Below are 24,571 nucleotides of genomic sequence, written 5' to 3'. Positions count from 1 at the left end.
TTGCAAATAGGAAAGGCATTGGAAGAATATTTTCTTATGGAAGAAGTAAGTAGACACACAGTATCCTACGGCTTAAAAATCTGATCTGCAACGGCATGGCCAAGCTTCAAGCTGCTGAAATGCCATGCCCTCAGCTGTTGGTGGAGGCTCTCGCTTCTCTGAGACGTAGTTCCATTGCCACACAAAAATATAACATGAATTCACTCGCAGAACATACAGAAGGACCAATGCAGTGTCAATAACTTTTGGACATTCATAAACATCTGAGGATCGAGATGGATTCCGACAGTCATCTTAGGGCTGAAAAACAGGATCAGAAGAAACCTCTAGTTGTCACCTCACTAGTCAACCCACTCATGACTGCACTCTGGTTTACAAAGGGGGCCACACCAGAAAGAACAACTGGATCGGTATCTGACAGGATGGTCAAACGAGACAATCTCCATCGCGGTTTCAGCTGTGTCCTTTGGGGACTGGAAGCGTTAGAACTGGTATGAGACACCATGGCTATAGATCAGCTTTAAGGTGGCAGAGAGCGTGAGAGAGCAAGAGTGAGAGTGAGAGCTAGAGAGAGAAAGAGAAAAAAGAGACAGGGCTGCACTGGGAGCTCACTGTATTTCTAGCAACAGCAGAGCAAGGATGCATGGGTGTTTCTTGTGGACCAAATGTGGACAACTAAGTAGAGCGAGCCTGGTGCTATGCTGAATATTTTCCAAGAGGAAGCCTGGAGAAGCAAGGTGACCCGCAACAGAGGGATGGACAGTTGGAAGCCAAGGCGGCAAGGAAGGAATGCAGCTGTAAGGGAGACACTGCCTCTGTCAAAGAAGCTATTATCAGAGGGCTCGGTGGGAGTGTCTTCAAGAAAGTTCACAAGAGCACCTTCAAAAGAAAGAACCAGCATGTTATGCCCAGAAAGCACATCGATGGGTTATGCTTATGCCACTCAGGTCAGACTTTTGTTGCCCTTAACATCTCCCTGACCTGACCCAATGAAGAAAGGGATGGCAGAAGAGTAGCAAAGCACGATGGGGGATAAAGGAAAGGAGACTCCTGCACCCTCTCTCTTACTTTGGGCTTTTGAGACTGAGGCAGGCCTGAGCTGGGGGAAGGAAATACCTTCATGTGGTTATAACACAGGACTGGGCAATTTTAGTACTGAAGTGAGAGTCTCCTTGTGCCTGAAAGTGATTGGAGTCCTATTATTATCTGAAAGCGGCTTTAAAATATTGGGACTTACCAAGATTTTATGCAAGTGTAGGGAGGAAATAATCCACAGAGTTTGAAAGGGCAGGGCCGGGGGAAGGAAAAAAAAATTTGCTGCTATCACCTTCTCAGCTAAGACTATTTAATTACTGGCTACAAATAAAATCATTTCCACCACTAGGAAGGAAAAACTATTCAAAACACAGGCCTTCCAGGAATTCCCTGGTGGTCCAGTGGTTAGAATTGGGCCGGGGCCAGGTTCGATCCCTGGTCTGGGAACTAAGATCCCATAAGCCACGCAGTGCAGCCAAAAAAAAAAAAAAAACAAAAAACAACAAAACAAAAAACCAAACCTAAGAAAGGAAAACAAGAACACAAACACCACAGGCCCTCTGGTTAATGCATCGGATAAACCAGTGGAGGAAGCCTTGATTTTCAAGCTCCACTAAGACATTTGCCACCTTCTTTGGATACAATTTCTGATGGGAAGGCTTGGAATCTGTTAGAAAAGACAAGTGCTCTCCAGGTTCCCATCTTCCTGCCTGTGTTGACCAGTGATTCTGGTTTTCAGGTGTCTACATAAACAGTAATTATTCTAACACACTTCATTTGGTAGGACCTCGAGTTGGGCCTGCTACACGCTTTGGCGGAGTGATGATGAACACATCGTTTAATCTCCTCCGGACATGGTTTCTTTAATGCAAAATAAGACTGACAATGCAATTAAAGATATAATGAGAAATTTAAAAGAATCAAAAGCTACAAAAATCAGAGAGCCAGCATAAATACCTCATGAAAATGACATCCGCACGTCCCCTGCAAAAACTCTTTGTATCGCCCCATGGTTATAGTGAATGTGTCAACCACTTCATAGCCGTATTTTTTTGCAGCTTCCAGAATCATCAAATTTTCTTTCCATAAATTCTGAACTTCACTCTGTATTGGAAAAGAGAACAATGAGAATTTTGATTAAGAAGACTTTTATGATTTAATAATTCAGGTAAAATCATGTAAATTGTCTTTTTAAAGATTGATCTTATTGTAAGATAAAGAATTAATTTCTTTAAGATGTGTTCCAATTTTCATGTTCCCCTTATATAAACATTGATGTAAATATAAAATAGCAATATATCAATATCTATAGTGACACACAGTTTGGAACTTTTTCTTCTATGAAAAGCAGTTAGGTTTATTGCCCACAGAGATCTACTGAAGTAGCTAAGATTCTCAATTTAAAAACCAAGACTTGAAAATCACAAATTCTAGCTCCATCTATTTGAATTCTTTTAGGCGTTTGAGTATTAATTAGTATGTTTTGTTTTTAGCTCTGTGCTGGGGGACAGGAATACAAGGATAATAAACCATGGTACCTGCTCTTAAGACATTGCATTCAAATAGGAGAAACGTATATGTAAATATTTACTAAGTCCTTTATTGGAGGTAAATATACTAGGCTCTGGGCTGGGAGAGAAAAGGGAATCGCTCTGCAGGGGCAGGGGGACAGCTGGACAGGGAAACTTCAAGAGGGGTTCCTGAGCAGGGTGAGGTTTGCTGGTTGGCAAACAGGGTGGGAAAACAGAGAGTGGGAGTGTGCTTTGGCGAGCCCCAGAATTGAGTGAAGGCTCCAGCTGCTGCTTCTCTAAATCATATTCCTCCCTCCCTCACCAGCTGTGTCTGAAGCAATGATGGAGCTCGGTGGGGGTTCTAGCTCAGGTCCACTGTTGAGAAGAGGGACTCCTCCACTAACTACTCCAGCTCCAGGATGCCTCATCGGCTTGGCCAAGACTTTCTCAGACTGACTCATAGTCTGAGACTCTTCCTACCTCATCCATCCTTCTTCTACTCCCTTTATATCAGACACATTACAGTCAAACACGGTTCCCAGTACAGAGTAGACATTCAAAAAATATTTCATGCAAGGTTGAGTGATATGCATTGGGTGGTGTGGTCTGAAACTGTTCTCACCTACTCCTGCCCCCTCCTTTTTATTCTTCTCAAACATTCTTTCTAATAAATCCCTTTATTTGGCTAACCCTGTCATGGTGTCTGTCTCTTTGAGAACCCAAACTAACACAGGGAGGGAATTGAACTCCCCTTGTCTTTTCTAAAGAACTAAGAAAAAAATTTTTTTTCATTTTCCAGGTAAAACAGCAAATAATTACTTGCATTTATTAATCCACCTGCAAGGTAAAAGAAGCAGTACAAAGACATCTAATTTTCTGTCTTCTCCACTGTGCTTGCATAACTATTTTTATGTGACATTCAAAGAAAAGTGCTCCCCCCTGCCCCCCAAATAAATGCAGTGAATAGAAAAGGCTCATAAAGGAAAAACCTGGAGGAAAAGAGACAGATGGGAACTTGGTCTCTGCCATCCCCTGAAAAATAATGCTCAATGCCATTTGTAGGCCTTTTCGTGTTTGGTTACAGTATCCTCTCAACTTTAATGTGTCCAGTTATAAAAGGTAGAGGAAACTTTACAGGAAGTGTTTTACAGAGAAAGTTCAGTTCTCTGGGAAACAGACTCTGAGTCAGAAATTTGCATGCAGGAGGCCACCAGGAAAGCACCCTTGGGTTCAACTCCTCCAGGGGAGTGAGGGCCTACACGCGGGATAGAGAGGGAAGTTGAGCTGCAACCTCGTTGAAACAGAGGCTTTTGCTGATCCCACCGGGAGTTCTAGAGCTGGGGTGGCCCTTCTGAGATGGCCCAAATTAAGGAAAGGGGGCTGAGTCTTGGTTGAGGCTCTGCCCAAAAGGCAATTCCTGCTGGGACTCAGGTCACACCCGCAGCAGCCCAGAGGAATGAATGTCTCAGCCCTGAAGGGACCATCTGGGAGCAAGCAAATCCTACAAAACGTCACTCAATCATTCATGCGTGAGAGGTTTTCTGAGAGTCTCCTATGTGCTGAGCACTGTGTTTTGCATTTGGGGTACCAGAGTGAGCCATGCAGACTTCCCTCCCCCATGCCGGCTCCCACAGAGATTAGTCTAGCAGGGGAGACAGACAACCAAAGCTGGTATCTGTTGAGGGACCTGGATGAGGACACCAGACAATGTTAAAGGAGCTCATAGCAGGAAAAGCCAACTGAGTCCAGGACGTCAATTAAATCTTCCCAGAGAAAACTGGATTTAAACTAACACTTGAAGGGTGACCAGAAGTTACCCAGGTGAGTGGGTAGTGGGAGAGTGTTCTTTGGGAAGAGGGAACAGTGACTTCCAAGACCTGGAGGTGACTGAGAGCATGGCATGCTTGAGGAGCTGAAACACTCGGTGTGGAGTGTGTGTGTGTGTGTGTGTGCGCGTGTGTGTGTGTACACGTGTGCATATGTGTGGAAGCAAGGACTTAGTCTACCGAGGAAGGCGGAGGCCACATCTTGAGTGGCCACGATGAGGACGATGAATGGCAGTGTCTGATGACAAGTTCAGAGTTCTTTTCTGCCTCCACTCGCTCTTGTCCTTTTCTCTTTTGTTTTATCATTCCCCCTCCTCTTCTTCCCTCCTTTAGTTTTCACCCATTTTGCAAAGACTGATGAGCACAATGGAAGCCCTGGTGGCAAGCACGATGGTTAACAGTGTCTGGCGCAAGGTAAGTGCCGAAGAACTGCTGGCAGAGATGAGTTCATTCTAAATCGAAGTAGGCATCACAAGTACTCCAGTTCCTGCGAGAAGCCACAGTCACGGAAGCAAAGCGGAGCTACCAGAGTCCTCAAGGAGGAATTACAAATGTGACCTGCAGCTTCCAAATAACATGAAAGGAGATTCAACTCATAACCCACAGAGACGATTATCAAAAGACCCCTCTCCTAATCCCCGACCATCTCAAACCCTTCATCTACCGCAGATGCTAAATGACTCAACTCACTTTAAATGACCTTAACCCCTCCTGACTCCAAGAGGCTGAATTTGGAGGTTTTATTTGGGCCACTTTCTACCAGTTCTCCTGCTTTGGCATCACAGATCTGGCGGCCAGGCAGGCAAAGTTTCGAGAAAGGAGAGGAGGATCCTGTAATCCCTGTCGGAGAAAGCTAGGAGCGCTCGTAATTGACACAAAAATAAATCTCACTCGGTTTACACATTAAATGGACAGCCTCCTGTCTCCCCAGTTCCCAGTGCCCCCCCACGAGCTCCCCTGAGCAACTGCACACAAACCCGGCTGCCTGTGAACTCTTCTTGCTGAGCAAGGGCAGCTGGTTCTCTTAGCTACAGATGTTGCCTTTCCTTTCTTTTCTGAGACTTCTATTTAGTGTTGAGACTAACTCGTTACTGTCTTCTATAAGAACCGGTCAGAGGCCTCTAACTCCTTTCATTGACGAATATCCAACCAGAGGCAAAACGAACGATACTACTTTAAAAATACTACTGATTTTTTAAAGCAATCAGTCAGAAATCATCTTAAAAAGACACCCTTTTCCTAAATACTCATTGATGCTGACAATTTCACATGTGTTTCAGCATGAGCCCTTAACGGTGTGTGAAACATTACTGAGGTTAGGAGACACTTTAAAGCATGATCCATTTCATCTACCCCTCAAGTCTTTATCTTTTCAAACTCTGGTACCCCTTTCTTCTTTTATGAACTCAAAGCATTATTTATGACATATTTATGGGCTGTAGTCCCTTTATTTCCAGGAATAATTATATCTGATTTATAATCATAATCCTTAAGTATATCATCTCCTTTGAATTTTACGAAGGTTGCTTAATATTATGTAGCACCTTTTGGGTCCTTTTTCAGACACCAGCAAGGATCCTTATAGGAAACTTGAAGTTCACATAGCCTGGTGAAAATGGGCTTACCTGCGTTAGGAAGTGTACTCCATCTACCGGCAGATGAAATCCAATTCCCAGAGTTTTGATGATCACAAGGATATTGAGTAAATTTTCCCTGTGAAATAATCAGAACACAAGCCATGAACTTTGATTACATTTCTGGATGTCCGTGTTTACATAAGCAGAGTGGAATTCCTTTAGAATGTGATAATTGGCATATAGGACTAAATTCTCATTTTATAGGTTTAATATATATTAGTGTTGTTTTCTTTTTCGTGGATTGAGTTTTACGTGTCAGTGGGCATGTTTTGATTTGTAGTAAATGTAAACTTGCATACTGAAGAGCCATCTTGTGATTGGATATAAAAGTATTTTGAAACATTTTAAACTAGACTTTAAGTACTGGATTCTAAATTACAAGTTGCCCTTTATATAAAATCTTGATAAAATTCTGTCACATCGAGTAACTTTTTTTTTTTTTACTTAGAACAGTAATGGCAATTATTATTGCAGAAATGTACCTCTTTAAAACCTTGTGAATAATTTGCAGGTGATTGGAATTAAGCCACTGAACACCACCAACGACTAATACAGTCTGGCTGGTATTCTCCAGGGGATGTGATCTGAAAGAAAAACAACACATGTTGCCTTGAAACAGATGGTAAACATTTTAACAGCATTGCCTCACATTTCATTGAACCATATCTGGCATCCTGATCACAGGACCTCCCTGTCATTTCTAACTCGTTTTCAGCCATATTACTTGGTATTTAAACTTTTCAGTGCATTTGATATACAGCAAACAATTATGACAGCTAGTAAAACATCTATCCATTGTGGTATTGTTTCATTCAAAATAGTTCCACTGTACCTTTGCAAGAGATGTTCAAGGGCTTTTTCAAATGTTGGTCTCAACGAAGGGCTTATCCAGAACTGTGGATAGTAGGAATAGCTGACCAAAGTCTTCCCACCATTGACGTTGTGATAGAATTTAGTGCCATGCACCTTCTGCCATTCTTGAAAGGTTTCATTCAATCTTTCGATCAGATAGTACATTATCCCTCTGTTGGTCGAATCGCCAATGAAAAGAATCTATAAGTTAAAAAATCTTGCTTTCAAATCTGATGCTTATGTGATATAGAAGACAATATAAAATAAATAATTTGATGAAAACGAAGCCACAAATCTAATTGAAGGACAGCCCTTTAAATGGTCAGAAATGACATTAATCATATTCTCCCCCAAACCCGTTCGTTTTCCTTTTCCATATTCCTAGTAATGACATCATCTACTGACCTACTAACTCATGTTTAAAGCTTTTTGCTTTCTTTATGCTGCCTTTAATTTCTCCACCTCGCTTATGCCCTTAACTTTCTCATCGAATCAGCTTAACACATTTCATTGATTCAAATAGGCATGAAGTATTCTCGTGCTGTAAGAATACTTAGAGATTTTCCAATCTCTTTATTTCATAGATGAGAAAGCTGGGAATCCACAGAGGTTAGCTAGCTCGATAGAGGTCAAGCTACTACTTGAGAAAAGAGCCACAGGACGAGAATTTAATTTTCTGAAAAGCAGTCTGTGTTCCAGGATGCAAATCCCAGTGCCATTTGCCCTGGAAGCCTCTCACCCATCACCGCCTTCCCATTCCCACCAGCAGAGACCCGCTTCAGGCTCCGACTGCCTCAAAGGTGTGCTATTGTTAACACTTGCTTAATGGGTCTTCTTGCACAGTGGCTGCCCTCTAATTCATTCTCCACACAGTAATACTGGGATAAATTTCCAAATGTCTCATCTCACGTTCACACTCAGAAACCTTATCGGCTCCCCACGTACTACAGAATCAAATCTTAACTCCTGAGGTTCGGTTAACATTTGCTGAGTTTTTATTGCATATCGGCTCTTGCTAAGTGGAGATTTCACATAGGGGACTCACTTTTAATCTTCATAATCGTGGGGTGTGAATCATTCTCCGTTTCACAGATGAGGGACTTGAGGCTCAGGGAGACTGAGGTTATAAATCTAGTAAATGGGGAACACAGGACTCAAATCCAAGTCCTTTATCTCCAAGTGCGGGGTCGATGGCCCCATGCTCTCAACACTTCTCCTAAAGTAAGCAGGTCAGATTCCTACTTTTTCACTGAACATGATTTGCACTCAGCAACATCTGTTTTTCCTTGTGCTAATCCGTCTGCCTAGAAAGCCCCTCTCTCTGCAACCCCACCTGTGCAAATGCTACAAGTCTCCAGACTCGCCATGAACGGCTCTCTCAGCCGGTCTTGTCCAATGCCCCAGCGAAAGCAACCTTCTCTGTCCTCCGTGATTTCATTATAATGTTTATTTCCATTACTGATTTTATCAAAGACTACATGAAATTATGGCTATTTGTCTATCTTTTTTCTCATATCATATCAAGAAGGATTTGAGGTCAGAGTTAAGGTTAGTTTCTAAATTCTAATTTCCCCCATAGTTCTATGCATGCATTTTAAAAGTATTTAGTGAACTGAACGTCAAAGGGACTTCTATTAGAGACAATTCCTTTTAATGTCTTTGGAGAAGGTTTAATTTGTACTTTAGTTTTTTTCTCTTTCTGTTGAGATTTCCCTTTGCATTAGTCATGTATATATTCACTTCTGATTTTAAGAGCAGTCACTGCATCACTTCTCAGGCACTAGTGCGTTCGCCCATCCATAGTGAGACTGCAAAGGTTTATTTTTTCCACAGTAAGTGTACTCAAGTAGCTGTGTGAAGAAACCCAGAAGGCATTCTCCTTCAGAATTTGCTTCCCATCAAACACTGTTACCATAAGCATAGCCAAACTCAACTGTATGATGTAAGATGTCAAGGCCCCAGTCACCGAGTCTCTCGGTCAAGTTCCATTTGGGGCAATAAAATCCCAGTATGAGAAAAATACTTTGTGAAATCACTTGAAATTCTTCCTACTGGATTTGACCTATAATTATTTGTTTTTTTCTGGCCCAGATTTCTGATTTTTTAAAAGGGAAACTTTGAATTATCAGGAAAGCTCTTCATTTCAGAGACTAGTAATTATCCAACTCCATTTGTAATAGTTTGCTTGGGCTGCCATAACAAAGTACCACAGACTGGGTAGCTTAAACAACAGAAATTTATTTTCTCATGATTCTTGGCTAGAAGTCCAAGATCAACGTATTTGCATGGTTGGTTTCTTCTGAGGGCCTCTCTGCTTGACTTGTAGATGGCCATCTTCTCTGTGTCTACATATGGTCTTTCTTCTGTGTATGTCTGTGTCTTAATCTCCTCTACTTATAAGGACACCTGTCATATTGGATTAGGGCCCACCCTAATGGCCTTGTTTTTTTTTTTTTTTGCGGTAAGTGGGCCTCTCACTGTTGTGGCCTCTCCCGTTGTGGAGCGCAGGCTCCGGACCCACAGGCTCAGCGGCCATGGCTCACGGGCCCAGCCGCTCCGCGGCATGTGGGATCTTCCCGGACCGGGGCACGAACCCGTGTCCCCTGCATCGGCAGGCGGACTCTCAACCACTGCGCCACCAGGGAAGCCCGGCCTTGTTTTAACTTAATCATCTCTTTAAAGGTTCTATCTCCAAAACAGCCACATTCTGAGGTTATTAGGACTGGGAATTAGGACTTCAACATATGAATTTGGTTGGGTAGAAACACAATTCAGCTTTTAATACCAGTAAAGGACCTTGGAAATCCGGTTGTTAAGCTAAATTTCCACTACAGATTTTTCTTATGGGGTCTTTTCATTTCAGTATCAAGACGCAATCCCTCCTAGTGTCTCTCTGGGCAGCCGGTAAGATCACTGGGTATCTGTATCATGGGCTACAGAGAGAACTACAGAGGTTGAAGAAAATCCAACGAGCTGCCTGTTACTGAGAGAAAAAAAAATTTCTAGATTTCCATTTTTTTCTGTAGGGTTGTACGAAGATGCAGCCCACCAGTGCATGACAGGGGCAAAAAGAAGTTGTGTTTCAGAATTCTTAGGTACTGTTATTTATTAACCAGATGATCTTAGACAAATTATGTGACCTCTTCATGGGTTCATTTCCTTATGTGTGTATTGGGGAAAATAACAGCACCACTGTAAAGGACTTTAATGAGCTTTTAAATACTTATCTTACTCCTGGCACACAGCACACAACAAATGGGAACCAGCATTAAAGCACAGGAAAGCAAGAAGTGTTTTGGAATGCTTCTAGTGTGTCCTGCAGTGCACTGCTAGGCGCTTTAAAATTTGTTAGCTATTTCAGAGAAAATGTCAGTAAAGATAGGAAGCGTCTAAATCACAGCAGCCTCTCTCCTGTCCTATCCACCCTGTTACAGACTCTCAGCAGGGCTAGTAGGGTTGCTGGTGAAACGGAGACTCTGAATCAAGAGCCGGGAGAGAGATCGCCACCCTGAGCAAACCACGGATCTCTGAAAGGTTCCTCACGTTTGTCTCCACTGCTGATCAGTGACTAACAAGAGCTACAGGGATGGGAGAAGGAAGTATCACCACCACCATCTGCAAAACAGGTTCTTCTAAACTGCAAATATCTAGATAGCATTTTTCAAGCCCAGCAGACACAGCTCTGGGAAGACTAGGTCCTGGAGAATTATTTTAGCCCAGTGCCTTTCTAGTCATGAAAGACAGAAATGATAAATTATAACTAAAGTGAAAATGCACTTGTGAATTTTAAATTGCTGGTTCTGTAGGTAGAGCAGTTTTCGGAAGAGGTTAATCGGTATTCCTAACTAAAAGATTTCTAACTTCAAGATACCAGCTTTTTTAAGTGCACGCAATTAAAAAATAATACCCAGAAGAGAAGTGGTTCTCTTCAGCCACATGATTCACATTCAGCCTTTATATCTTTTAGATCATTTGACTTGGTGAATTTTTAAAAGGAAATTTGCAGATTATTTGTTTTCAAGGTCTACTTCTACTTTAAAAAGTCTAAATTACCATAACAAATATTTACAACTAGCCACACATTTTGTAAATAATTCTTCTTTCCTGTGAAGATTATTGCCCTATACTAGTATGCACAGGTGTTGGCTGGCAGATGCAATCAAAGAAAAAAAAACCAAGTAACCAGTAAGCAATTATAAAAATAATCAATATTAGCAGTAAAACATTAAAATAACTATTTTAATAAAGATTAAAAAAGGTTTTTAAAGGTCCAATGATATCATGAGTTCAGGGAGATGAACCCTCTCATATACTACTATGTAAGAACCACAAGGGAGAGATGCTTTCTTTCTTTCTTTTTTTTTTTAAACTGTTGAATTCCAAGTGTCCAGAATACTGCCTGGTGTAAAAGTCAGTCCTCATTTGTTAAATGGATGACTGGAAACTTTGATGCTGTGTATATAAATCAGCAGTTTTCTACTTCTAGGAAATTTCATGGATGCCCATGAAAATACATTTAAAAGCAAAATAAACTGGAAGCAACATAAATGTCTATCAGATTGATTATATTAAGTTATAATCGTACACTTGAATTTTTTTAATCTTTTAACAATGATATTGTAATATGGATATATTGTGATGGGAACATTTTAGTTAACGTTCATAAAAAGATGATTATAATCAGAATATAAATAATTGTTGCATTTTTGTAAAAGTAAAGCATGTGGATGCATAGAAAAACCCTGATTTAAAAAAAAATTATTATTTAATTTATTTAATTTTGGCTGCGTTGGGTCTTCGTTGCTGCGGGCGGGCTTTCTCCAGTTGCAGCGAGTAGGGGCTACTCTTCATTGCAGTGCGCAGGTTTCTCATTGCAGTGGTTTCTCTTGTTGAGGAGCACGGGCTCTAGGTGTGTGGGCTTCAGTAGTTGTGGCACGTGGGCTTCAGTAGTTGTGCCTCGCGAGCTCTAGAGCGCAGGCTCAGTAGCTGTGGCACACGGGCTTAGTTGCCCTGCATGTGGGATCTTCCCGGACAGGGCTCGAACCCGTGTTCCCTCCATTGGCAGTCAGACTCTTAACCACTGTGCCACAGGGAAGCCTGACCCGGTTATTCTGAAGTGATGATATTATGACAGTTTATTCTTTTCGCTCATTTGTATTTTCTAAATGAACAGATACTGGCTTTTTAGATTAATTAAAAAAACAAAAGCAGCAACAGTGGCAACAATAACAGTAAATCCATTTGTTTAAAAGCATTTTGAAAATTCACGTAAAAATAATCAGCTTAAATAAACTTTATTTCTACTTTTTTAAAATTTTGAAACTCCAGTGTTTTTTTTTTATTGGACTCTAATTGCTTTGCAATGTTGTGTTAGTTTCTGCTGTACAATGAAGTGAATCAGCTATATGTATGTGTATATCCCCTCCCTATCTGACCTCCCTCTCACCACCCTCCCATCCCACCCATCTAGGTCGTCACAGAGCACCGAGCTGAGCTTCCTGTGCTATGTGGCTGCTTCCCACTAGCTATCTGTTTTACACATGGTAGTGTACATATGTCAATCCTCATCTCCCAATTCGCCCCACCCCCCCAACCACCCCCAACCCTGTGTCCACAGGTCCGTTCTCTACATCTATGTCTCTATTCCTGCCCTGCAAATAGGTTCATCTGCACCATTTTTCTAGACTCCACATATATGTGTTAATATACAATATTTGTTTTTCTCTTACTTTACTCTGTATGACAGTCTCTAGGTCCATCCACATCTCTACAAGTGACCCAATTTCGTTTCTCTTTATGGCTGAGTAATATTCCATTGTATATATGTACCACATCTGCTTTATCCATTCATCTGTCGTTGGACACTTAGGCTGTTTCCACTTCCTGGCTATTGTAAATAGTGTTGCAATGAACATTGGGGTACATGTCCTTTTGAATTATGGTTTTCTCAGGGTATATGCCCAGTAGTGGGATTGCTGGGTCGTATGGTAGTTCTATTTTTAGTTTTTTAAGGAACCTCCATACTGTTCTCCATAGTGGCTGTATCAATTTACATTCCCACCAACAGTGCAAAAGGGTTCCCTTTTCTCTACACCCTCTCCAGCATTTATTGCTTGTAGATTTTTTGATGATGGCCATTCTGACTGGTGTGAGGTGATACCTCATTGTAGTTTTGATTTTCATTTCTCTAATAATTAGTGATATCTTTTCATGTGCCTCTTGGCCATCTGTATGCTTTCTATGGTGAAATGTCTGTTTAGATCTTCCACCCATTTTTTAATTGGGTTGTTTGTTTTTTTGATATTGAGCTCCATTAGTTGTTTGTATATTTTGGAGATTAATCTTTTGTCAGTTGCTTTGTTTGCAGATATTTTCTCCCATTCTGAGGGTTGTCTTTTCGTCTTGTTTATCGTTTCCTTTGCTGTGCAAAAGCTTTTAAGTTTCATTAGGTCTTATTTGCTCATTTTTGTTTTTATTTTCATTACCCTAGGAGGCGGGTCAAAAAAGATCTTGCTGTGGTTTATGTCAAGGCGTGTTTTTCCTGTTTTCATCTAAGAGCTTTATAGTGTCCTGTCTTACATTTAGGTCTTTAATGTATTTTGAGTTTATTTTTGTGTATGGTGTTAGGAAGTGTTCTAATTTCATTCTTTTACACGTAGCTGTCCAGTTTTCCCAGCACCACTTATTAAAGAGGCCGTCTTTTCTCCATTGTATGTCCTTGCCTCCTTTGTTATAAATTAGGCGACCATGTGTGCATGGGTTTATCTCTGGGCTTTCTATCCTGTACCATGGATCTATACTTCTGTTTTTGTGCCAGTACCATACTGTCTTGATGACTGTAGAACAATGGCCTAAGAGATTCAAGATCAAACATTGGTTCAATAAACCTCTCACAGGAATAACACTAATCGTATTTTGAATTCCAGTAGCAGCTTGAATGGCTTTTTGCTATGTAGCGTCTCTCTTCTGGTCCTGCGCTATGAAGGGAGGCTGCCTGCACCGAGGTGGGCTCTGGAGAGGAGCAGAGACATCTGTGTCTCGATGTGTCACTCGAGGCTGGATCTCAGCTCCTCAGCGGGAGACAAAGATGTGTTTAGAAGAGTTCTGCATCTGTTCTATTCCCAAAACTTGGCATGCAAGGTGTCACTGAAAAGTATATAGGGCCTGGTGTTTTTTCTACTGTTTTTCACACCATCATGGACCATAGGACCTAGAAGCACATCCTGTTCTTAGGCTCTATTAAAGCTTGGGCTTACTTTAAAATAGTCTTCTTAAAAACCATGAAACTGTCTTTGTTTTCATTTCTAATTTCTCAACATTATCTAGTCCCTGTATTAGGTGACACAGGCTAAGTGCTATTAACAAACAGAGCCCCCAAATGTATAATGGCCTAAATACAATGGATGTTTACTTCTCCTTCAGGAAAACAGTCCAGGTGGTTCCAGGCAGGGGTATGGGGGCGGGTTGGGGCCGGGAGGTCATTCAGGGTCCCAGGATGGTTAGACTGTGCCTTCCTCAAATACGGATTCTAGACCTCACTGGGCATTGATATCCAGCTGGGGGAAGGAGTAAAAAACTGCCAGGTTTCCTATGGGCCCACCCTGGGAGCTGGGCACGTCACTGCTGCTCACATCCCATTGGCTGGAACTCAGTCATGTGGTCATGCACCTGATCTCAAGGGAGACTGAGAAATGTAGTCAAGCTTTGTGCCAGAAAGAAGAAGAAATGAGTTTGATGAACACTTCCCTAGTCTTTACCGCATTCTCCTACATGCTAAGTCCTTCTGGGGAAATAAAAACACCTAAATTCAGATTTTCTACCTGTGAATTAGTAAAAGTGTGAAGCATATGAGAGCCTAAATTTATAATCTACATAATGCACAAGAGCACTTCTGTTCTTAGAGATATTGATTCCTTGGGACAAATAAGAGCAAGAAATATCATTTATTAGTGAAAATACAACAAAAACTTTGGTTTTTTTTTTTTTTTTTTTTTTGCGGTACGCGGGCCTCTCACTGCTGTGGCCTCTCGCGTTGCGGAGCACAGGCTCCGGACGCGCAGGCCCAGAGGCCATGGCTCACGGGCCCAGCCGCTCCGCGGCACATGGGATCCTCCCGGACCGGGGCACAAACCCGTGTCCCCTACATCGGCAGGCGGACTCTCAACCACTGCGCCACCAGGGAAGCCCTGGGAATTTTTGATTGAAATATACGATAAAACAATTTTCATCCCACTTTATCTCATCATGAATAAAGGGAACTAATGATGATGATACTTAACATGTCATATTTTACTCCGTTACCTCCTGTCTCCAAAGTCACCAAAAGTAACAAGAACACAGTTAGCAAAGCAAGTTATAAAGAAATGAAGAGAAGCAATGGGGCTGTCTGTGTTGAGTCAATATAAAGGTAGTTTGTTAGCTTCTCAGATTCTTCTGATCTGTTGAAGCTAGGAAAGAACTGGGTATATGTAGAAGCAATAGACAGGGGGAAAAAAACCACCTTGATTTAAAATAATTTTCTGTCTTCCTTTCTTCCCTCTTGCATAGGTTCTATCTTCAATATTCACAGAGATGGGGATATTTCTTCAGAACAACAAAGTACATGGAGATGCCAACACAGGTCTCAGCCAGCAAATAGGAACCCACTGGAAGCTTCCAAGAGGGGAAGTTACACAGGAGCTTCTTGTTCATTAATCTAGGCAATGCCTGCTTACTGGAGAGCTCTCGTCTTGGTAAATAAAGGAAACGAAAGTGAGGAGGAGTCCTATTCATTACATCTAGTCCAGGGCCAAGCATAGCCCATACGTTTAGAAAGCTCCACAGTGATTCCAATGAGCCCCATGATGGAGCACCACTGCTCTCATAAAATAACTTCCCATTCTAAGTGAGGTATAGGGTGATTCAGCTCTAATATGAAGCTGAGACTGATCAGATGGCTAGTGATATTTAGGGCATGATGAAAATCTAGCTCATCAAAGCGTCTCCCTGTGAAATGTAATATGATTGCAACGAATGTTTTTTCAATGATGCATTTGATTAAATTGGCTATAGAGGACCAAACAAATTGCTCTTTGGAGTCAAGAACAGATGAAAACTGACATGTAGGCAAGTCACTCTAAAACACATGAAATTTGGCAGAAAAGAAAAACAAACAACTGAACAATATCACCTAGACACAGATCTTCTAACTGCTTGGAACAAAAGTATGTATCTATTTTGCTCTTCTCTCTGGACTGTGGGCATTATGTGTAAGCCATCCTTCCCTGGTGAGAGTCAGGTACACTCCTTTTCTTCTGTTCACCCTTTTTTATTGAAACTGACAAGCAACAATGAATTGTGTAACCATAATGGAATTCACGTATTAGTCAGAACATATTATTTTAAATTGGGCGTACTTCAAATATGTAAACACCTTTAAATCCAAGACAGTACTTAACTTGCAAACATAGCTTAAAACTGCAAGTTACATTTCCTGTTTTAACAGCTGAGTTTAAATACTTTCAGTAAATATTGCCTTTTTGTATTTTCCTTTCTTAATTGCACTCTTCTCTCAGATATTTTATTACTGAGTAATAAAATACTGAGTTTGTCAGTTGAACTATGTTTCTGACAAACAAAATAAAAGCTCGTTTCATTCAGTTTTGGTCAACCTCCTAAGTTCTTTCAGTTGTAAATTTCATTACCCTACTTCTAAACTATTTCCTATGTATTTTGCACTGTGATTACAAAGTTATGCTCTGATAAATTTTTCTAAATGTTCCAACCAAAGTTTATTAAGTAAGAGGTGTGTATCTATTTAGAGACATATGTCAAGAGTATAACTGAACACACAGTTTGTTCTTTTTCAATGAATTTTGCTTTGATTCAACACGACGGCACATCACAAAAGCTATACATACCTGCAAGAGCTTACAAATGAAATAACTCATATTTGGATAGATTTAGAGTAAGAGGGGTCTCGTATTTACCTGCCCTCCAGACACGAACAAGTATGCCATAGAAAGTGATACAGATGCTCTGAGGAGAAACCCTGTGCCATCATTCTGCAGAGATCAGCCTCCTGTTCACTGAAGTAAAGGCAAATGACTGAGGTATAAAAAGTTTGGTCCTGCTTACACACCACTGAGTGCAGTGACATTCCCGGTCAAAGTTACAGGAAAATTGAACGCCTTTTTAAATCCCAACTGATCTGTGTTTTGTTTCTTCCCCACCGGTGGGCCTCCATTTCCAAGTATAGCCTTCCATTCATCACTGGAAAGCAGTGGTAAAAAGATGTAAAAGGGGCTTCCCTGGTGGCGCAGTGGTTGGGGGTCCGCCTGCCGATGCAGGGGGCACGGGTTTGTGCCCCGGTCCGGGAGGATGCCGCGTGCCGCGGAGCGGCTGGGCCCGTGAGCCATGGCCGCTGGGCCTGCGCGTCCGGAGCCTGTGCTCCGCAACGGGAGAGGCCACAACAGTGAGAGGCCCGCGTAACGCAAAAAAAAAAAAAAAAAAAAAAGATGTAAAAGATCATAATAACAACACAAGGAAATTCAACTGAGAGAAATTACTGGAGATTCTAAAGAAAGCAGAACACCGTTTGAAGGCCTAACTTTCCAATACTTCTCATGGACCCAGTAAATTCTGTTGCCTTTTAATTGGATTCTTTTGAGAAAGATAACTCAGTTTAATGTACTCCCTTAAAGGTTGCCTTGATTAGGATTTAAAATAAACTTCTGTTTTTTTTTGTAGCACAACATATCTGCACTACTGTACACGGGAACAGTGACATCTTTGGCTTCTCACGGTAAAAAGTCTGAGTTTTCCATATTAATTGAAAGTTTTCAGATGAGTAGGGGTACTATACCATTAGAAATTGCATGTCTAGGTATGTCCCCACTTTTACACAATCCAAGAGGCATAAACTGGACCACATAGAAAACGAGTAACTCAGCATCACCTCCAGTGCACTCCTTGCCTGCTAGGTTCCTGCCCATTGTCTGTTCCCTCCATTCTCTGTTCCCTCCAGTAAGAGAAAATTCAAAAAAGGCACTAAGCTTGAGTGATACAACTCTCACCATAGGTTCTTCTGAGAAAAAATGAAGATCTTTATTTTTTTCTCGTTCAATTAAACTATTTCAAAGTCATGTGATTGGTAGATTGCCTATAACTACCAACACCACTCTGCTCAGGTACTTTCTCTTTTGGCAACTTTTGCAGACCTTCCCAGTCCAGGTCAGGTGCCAGCCTCTGGGCTTCTCCCAACCTTTGCAATGATCGTGCGATTTTGTAACGATCACTTCTCTCATTTGTCTTCTTCCACTAGACATTTGGCACCTTGGAGGATCGTGGTGTGCACACGTAGAACAGATTCTTAGCTCAACAGAACTAGGTGAATGAATAACAAGGTGACATCCTAAAGGTTGAAAAAGTGTTCTGGGCTTAATTGTGTTAAGTGGTCAGTTGGATTTGACTCTGTGAGAACATGTTAGGGATAACTGAGATTGCAAGGTTTCTGATGTGGGGCAGCAGAGTTACTCTGATTCCTTCCATGAATAAAAGAGTCACTTTATTCCTGAGTGCCAGTCTGAAACTGCTGTCCTTTAGCATTTGTGAAGTGAATTTCTGGATGACATCACCCAAATAATATGCCTCTTTTCTTGAATGTTTGACATGGCAAAAAGAGTCCCTTACCTGCACCTCACCCCCCAAAAGAGTCAGGTGTTTATAAAACAAAATATTTGTGTTACTTGTTTCTCAATTTTTGTAACTGATATGCTTTAACATGTATTCGTCTTTGAAATAGAATGGTGATTATAAAAAGTTCTGGGTAGGATGAGAACTCCCTTGCTTCAGTAATGAAATATAAGAGTTTCACCATCACTTTGTATGTTTATATTTTTCTCCAGGAGAATGAGAAATAGATGTATAGGGAAAACCTTCTGCTAACCAACTCCTATTCATAAGTGAAGCTTTCTTAAAATAAGTGCGATTTCATAGTTGTAATCGTGAATGTTTACACAATTATCTCTGTGCTGTGTGGTACATGAGGGTATAAACCTGTCTGCACATTACCAAGTCCTGTGATTCAGAATATAAAATGTCTTTCTCAGTTTTTCCCTTCTTTGCATTTCCACGGCCTCTGCCCAAGTTCTGATTTATACAACTTTTCAAAATATAGATTTTTGGCTTTAAAAAGGTGCTCACACATTGTAAACATAAAGGTAACACACATACATGTATCCCCTGCTTTCTGAAAGTTCAATTTATGCCACTTCGTTTTTCTGAAAGACCTACATTTAAGACAGGCATTTTTCCTAAAAGTGAAAATCCTCTTCGGATTTCTTTTGGTTAGCAAAAATAGGTACTAATATAGGTCTTTCCGAAAAGCAAATGGTTGTCAATTGAACTTTCTGAAAATCGGGGATACGCTTCACTGTCCTCCATTTCGATTTACGAAAGGCTTCATAGGAGCGCTCTACTTTTGGATAGCGGGGGAAACCTGTATTTAAAAAGACTTCGTCACACTTTGCCAACCATAATTTACTACCTGAATTGGCTTCACAGCCATATGTTCTTGGCCTTCACACAGGGTCTGTGTGTAAAAGGATCCTGTGCTTGGTTTATTGCTCTGCTTTTGCCTTCTCAAAATTCTTAATAATTATTGAACACAGGGTCCTGCACTTCCGTTTTGCCCTGGGCCTGGCAGAATATATGGCCAATCCTGTCACCATCCCACTCCTCCCCTACTCCCCTCCACTTATGTAATCAATCTTTTTCAAAATAATTAATTAATTAATTAATTTTGGCTGTGTTGGGTCTTCATTGCTGCCCTTAGGCTTTCTCTAGTTGTGGTGAGCGAGGGCTACTCTTCATCGCGGTGCACGGGCTTCTCACTGTGGTGGCTTCTCTTGTTGCAGAGCACGGGCTCTAGGCGCACGGGCTCAGTAGTTGTGGCTCATGGGCTCTGGCGTGCAGGCTCAGCAGTTGTGGCGCACGGGCTTAGTTGCTCCGTGGCATGTGGGATCTTCCCGGACCAGGGATTGAACCCGCGTCCCCTGCATTGGCAGGCGGATTCTTAACCACTGTGCCACCGGGGAAGTCCAACTTATGTAATCATTCTTAAGGGCTTGTTACTTCCAGAAATATTCCGTGTGTGTAAGCGTGTTTGCATTAGGTTTTGCATTGATGAGATTATTCTATACGTATTCTTGACTTTCGTGGCTTCCTCAGGGTGGCGCGATAGAATTTTTCCATTAAACAGTCTCTGCCCCCCCAGCACCATGCCCATTTCTTCCTGCCGTAGGCAGCCTCCATACTATTGCAGGATGGTTTTTCTAATTCTGGTTGTGCCGCTGCTCTGCTAAAAATGTACAGTGCTTCCCTGCTGGGTATAAAGTAAACTGGCATCCTGGTAAACGCAGCAGACTCTGTAGGACCACTGCCAGTATACTGGCGAATTTGAGTTTCTGAGCTTGCGATTCTGAAGGACGCTTCTGGACCCAAAGAATCCCTAAGACAAGCCCTCACTTCCTAGCAGCCAGCTGGTTGGTCTCTGCGGGGATCGCCTGATCTGAACACAGGCCTTTATTTTCAGACTCTGTAACATCATCTCTCTCTAACGCGTAGGAAGAAGAGATCTTTCCTTTTTCTTATCATTACTTTGTAGAGTTGCTAATAATTGAAATGAACAAAGACGGTATTGTGGACTTCGTGTTTGTGTCCTCCCGAAATTCACATGTTGAAACCCTAATTTCCCCCCTCCACACCCGCCCACCATGGGATGGTATTAGGAGGTGGAGCTTTAGAAGGTAACCAGGTCTAGATGAGGTCATGAGGGTGTTGGCCCCATCATGGGATTAGTGTCTTTATAAGAAGAGGAAGACATTAGAGGTCTCTCTGTCTCTGTCTCTCTACCTTATGAGGACACAGCAAAAAGGCAGCCAAGAGAAGCCAGGAAGCGGCCTCTCACCAGAACCCAACTGTGCTGGCACCCTGATCTTGGACTTCTCAGCCTCCAGAACTATTGAGAAATAAATATCTGTTTAAGTCACTCAGGCTATGGTATTTTAAGACTGACAGGGAAGGCATTTAGCTTTCTACAAAGTTGATTCATCTACAGCATGGGATTAGACCATATAGACTTATTCTTCTTTTACAGATGAAGAAAATGAGCCTGAGAAACAATGTGTCCTGTCCAAAGCCACGGACTTTAGTGACGAACTTGAACATCTACTGACTTTCAGGTTAATAGACGATGACATCTCGGAATCTTCCTGAGGTCAGAACGAGATTCTGAAGGAGTTTGGAGAAGTCTGACTCATGACAAGAACTATCTTCATTGTTTCCAGTCCTACATTTCTAGGATATGGAGGCTGGGTTGTCCAAATTGGTGGTTCAAACTGCCTGAGTAGTGGCCACTTACATACATGTGGGATCACAGGTGAATTACTCAATCTCTCTGAACTTTAACATTCTTAAGTAGAAAACGGATCTAAAAATATCTACCTTACAGACTTGTGAATAGGAATAAATAAAATTTTAACTTATTCATTTACTCAACAAATATTTATTAAGTGACTATTATGTTACGAATGCTGTGCCAAGCAAGATTATGGTAGCGAATCAAACACACTGGCTGCCCTCCTAAAGCTCAAAGTCTGATAGCATTTAAGGTGTGAACAAGTCAGTAGCACGGTTCTTTGCACAGAATCAATGCTCACTTAATAATACAGCAACAGAAGTTTCTGACATTTCTTTTCTTCCCTTCCCTTTTTTGAAACTAACTAATACTGCTGCTTTATCTTTAGATATCCTCTCAGTCACGAACTTTGGGGCATTTATATTAGAATCTCCACGAAGAAGAGGTCCATTCCCCTGCCTTGCTTCTCCACCTGTCATTCTTCTTTAAACCATTTGCTGGTAGAAAATCTGAACATAGGCCTAATCTGAAAAATTGACATATATTTACTCCACTGCACTTTATGAATCATAGAGCTTCTTAAAACAATCAGGTTTTGAAATCAGTCTTGCCCGTGCTTGAGAGCTTGCCAACAGTTTGTAAGGAAATGTCCATCTAATAAAAGGTACTTTGAAAGTCTGCAGAAGGATTACTTACTTCATGTTAGTCAAGCATCTCAGTCTATGTGCCCAGTTCGCACGTCCGAGAGCTCTGCTGGAATCTACCTAGTCAGAGCACGCCTAGCAAGGAGACACTGCACGTCCAAGAAATCAGCTTAGAAGCCACACTAAAGGAAAAGCAGCCTAGCGAGGTCCATGCGAGACCTGCCCGGGAACGTGAGAGAAGATCAGGAAGGTTAGTGTGTAAAAACCATGCTATGCACGGGATAAGCGGGAGCAGAAGTCTTACATGCAGGAACATTCTACCGCCTGTGCGAGCCACAGATGGCTGTTTTAACTGCAGTGCCTTGCGAGAGCTGCAGTTGGCAAGGCCAGATGCTCTAAATCGCCAACTGTCAGTTGACATGGCCAGCTCTCACCCATGTGGGCTGAGAAAACCCTGGCCCAGCATGGAACTGGGTCAGCACAGGACATGATTTTTAGAGCCTCAGTCTGTCAAGTAGACTTATTTGGAAATAACTGAGCATTGTGAACAAAAATTGTTCAGGCTCTTCTATGATAATGCATTCATTCAAAAAGCCAAACTGCGTTCAGTTAGCTGTCCTCTGCAGAGTGAGGGAGAAGGAATTGGTCTAGGAAGTACAGTTTTGGTGCTGTGGGTGGTGTAAATGAAAGGTCTCCCCCACTGATCCAGAGCCTACCTTCCTTCCTCCCAGGCACTGCTGGAGCTGAGGCTTAGTTAGGACACCATAGTGACAGTTGTGAGGCTGCCAAGTGATTTCTCTCCAGTCACAGGTCCTGTTGTCTGAACAGCTAAGGCAAGGCACGATCCACTGGCCTGGAAGAGACAGCAAAGCTTCTTTGGTTCAGTTTCTATGGGTGAAATTACAGTTTGCAAGTAAGTCTAGAATTCAGCAATGGCACACCATTACAGAAATCACAGAGCAGACCACTCTTACATAAACCCAGTGGAGCAGTGCATGGCCTCCTGCCGACCAAACAGAATCTCAAGTAGTAATTTTTTTTTTTTTTTTTTGTGATACGCGGGCCTCTCACCGTTGTGGCCTCTCCCGCTAAGGAGCACAGGCTCCGGATGCACAGGCTCAGCGGCCATGGCTCACGGGCCCAGCCGCTCTGTGGCATGTGAGATCTTCCCGGACCGGGACACGAACCTGTGTCCCCTGCATCGGTAGGGGGGCTCTCAACCACTGCGCCACCAGGGAAACCCTAAAGTAGTAATGTTTTGAAATAACACAGTTCATGCTGAAGTCAAGTATGAATTCTGTTCCGTAAAAACACATACTTAAAAAAAAATTAAAGTGATTGGGTACTACTCAATTATTATTTATTTTCAAACAGTACACGAGGCACTTAATAGGACCAAAGTATATAGGGAACCACTGATACTGAGGTGGTTGGCCACACATATTTCCTAGCCTAACACATGCTTAGGTTACCAATCCAATAATAGTTACATTCTCTGCTCTCCAGAGATTCAAGATACGATAAGACAATTACTTTAATATTCTGATAATTTATTGTTTTGAAGAATAGTGATTGCTCCTTAATTTGATCGGTGGCCTTTTTGCTGTGAATCTCTTCACCTCCTTCTAGCTCTGTCACCTTAATTTTTTCATCTGTTAGATGAGGTGTGTACTGTTCTCACATGATTGGTATGAGGATTTAATGGGATAATGTACTTAAAGGACCCAGCACAGTTACCACATCATATTCACCTTTGTTAGCAGCTGATTTCAGGCACAAAGTAGGGCACAAGCTCTAGTAAATGTTTACAAGATAAATGAATATTGTCAAAAAGCTGCATTTAAGATCTTTCTTATTTTACCGATAAAGTAACATGCATTCAAAACACTGCAGCTTTTAGTGTGAGTGGACACATTAATAATTTATTAGAAAAATATCATGAAATGACTTTTTTTTTTTGCGGTACGCGGGCCTCTCACTGTTGTCTCACTGTTGTGGCCTCTCCCGCTGCGGAGCACAGGCTCTGGACACACAGGCTCAGTGGCCATGGCTCACGGGCCCAGCCGCTCCGTGGCATGTGGGATCTTCCCGGACCGGGGCACGAACCCGTGTCCCCTGCATCGGCAGGTGGACTCTCAACCACTGTGCCACCAGGGAAGCCCTGAAATGACTTTTGATTTTTGTTTTTTCCTTGTTTATCTTTTCAGGAACGGAGTGTGAACCAGCATGTTAAACATGGAGCAGTTATTTGTGCCCTTTGTGGAGAATACCTTGATGTCTTCAACAATCATCTGTTCCACCCAAAAGGTCTTGCTTATGTTACTGCTTCATGCTTCTCTTCAAAATATCGAGGAGCTATGGGACTTCCCTGGTGGCGCAGTGGTTAAGAATCCACCTGCCAACGCAGGAGACATGGGTTCGAGCCCTGGTCCAGGAAAATCCCACATGCCGCAGAGCAACGAAGCCTGTGTGCCACAACTACTGACCCTGCACTCTAGAGCTCACAGCCACAACTACTGAGCCCACATGCAACAACTACTGAAGCCTGAGCGCCTTGAACACGTGCTTCGCAAGAAGAGAAGCCACCATAATGAGAAGTCCGCGCACCGCAATGAAGAGTAGCCCCTGCTTGCCACACGCAGCAACGAAGACCCAACACAGCCAAATA

General features: G+C 42.1%; 1 protein-coding gene across 3 annotated transcripts in view; it reads right to left on the bottom strand.

Moving 5' to 3' along the window:
* Window positions 1-24,571, bottom strand: part of CPED1 (cadherin like and PC-esterase domain containing 1) — a 300,032-nt gene that overhangs the window by 16,913 nt on the left and 258,548 nt on the right. The window contains exons 17-21 of one of the 3 annotated variants that reach the window (XM_060020793.1): window positions 22,620-22,756; window positions 6,842-7,062; window positions 6,492-6,593; window positions 5,998-6,085; window positions 1,993-2,139 (exon numbers count right to left, since the gene is read on the bottom strand). In XM_060020793.1, the coding sequence (XP_059876776.1) occupies window positions 1,993-2,139; window positions 5,998-6,085; window positions 6,492-6,593; window positions 6,842-7,062; window positions 22,620-22,756 (695 nt within the window). Of the gene's footprint in view, window positions 1-1,992; window positions 2,140-5,997; window positions 6,086-6,491; window positions 6,594-6,841; window positions 7,063-21,536; window positions 21,786-21,910; window positions 22,123-22,619; window positions 22,757-24,571 lie in introns of those variants that run through there. The other 2 variants (XM_060020794.1, XM_060020795.1) reach the window with 2 other exon arrangements.

The sequence above is a fragment of the Delphinus delphis genome, chromosome 9, assembly GCF_949987515.2.
Source record: "Delphinus delphis chromosome 9, mDelDel1.2, whole genome shotgun sequence".
Classification (NCBI taxonomy): domain Eukaryota; kingdom Metazoa; phylum Chordata; class Mammalia; order Artiodactyla; family Delphinidae; genus Delphinus; species Delphinus delphis.
This window is presented reverse-complemented; position numbering and strand designations above follow the sequence as displayed.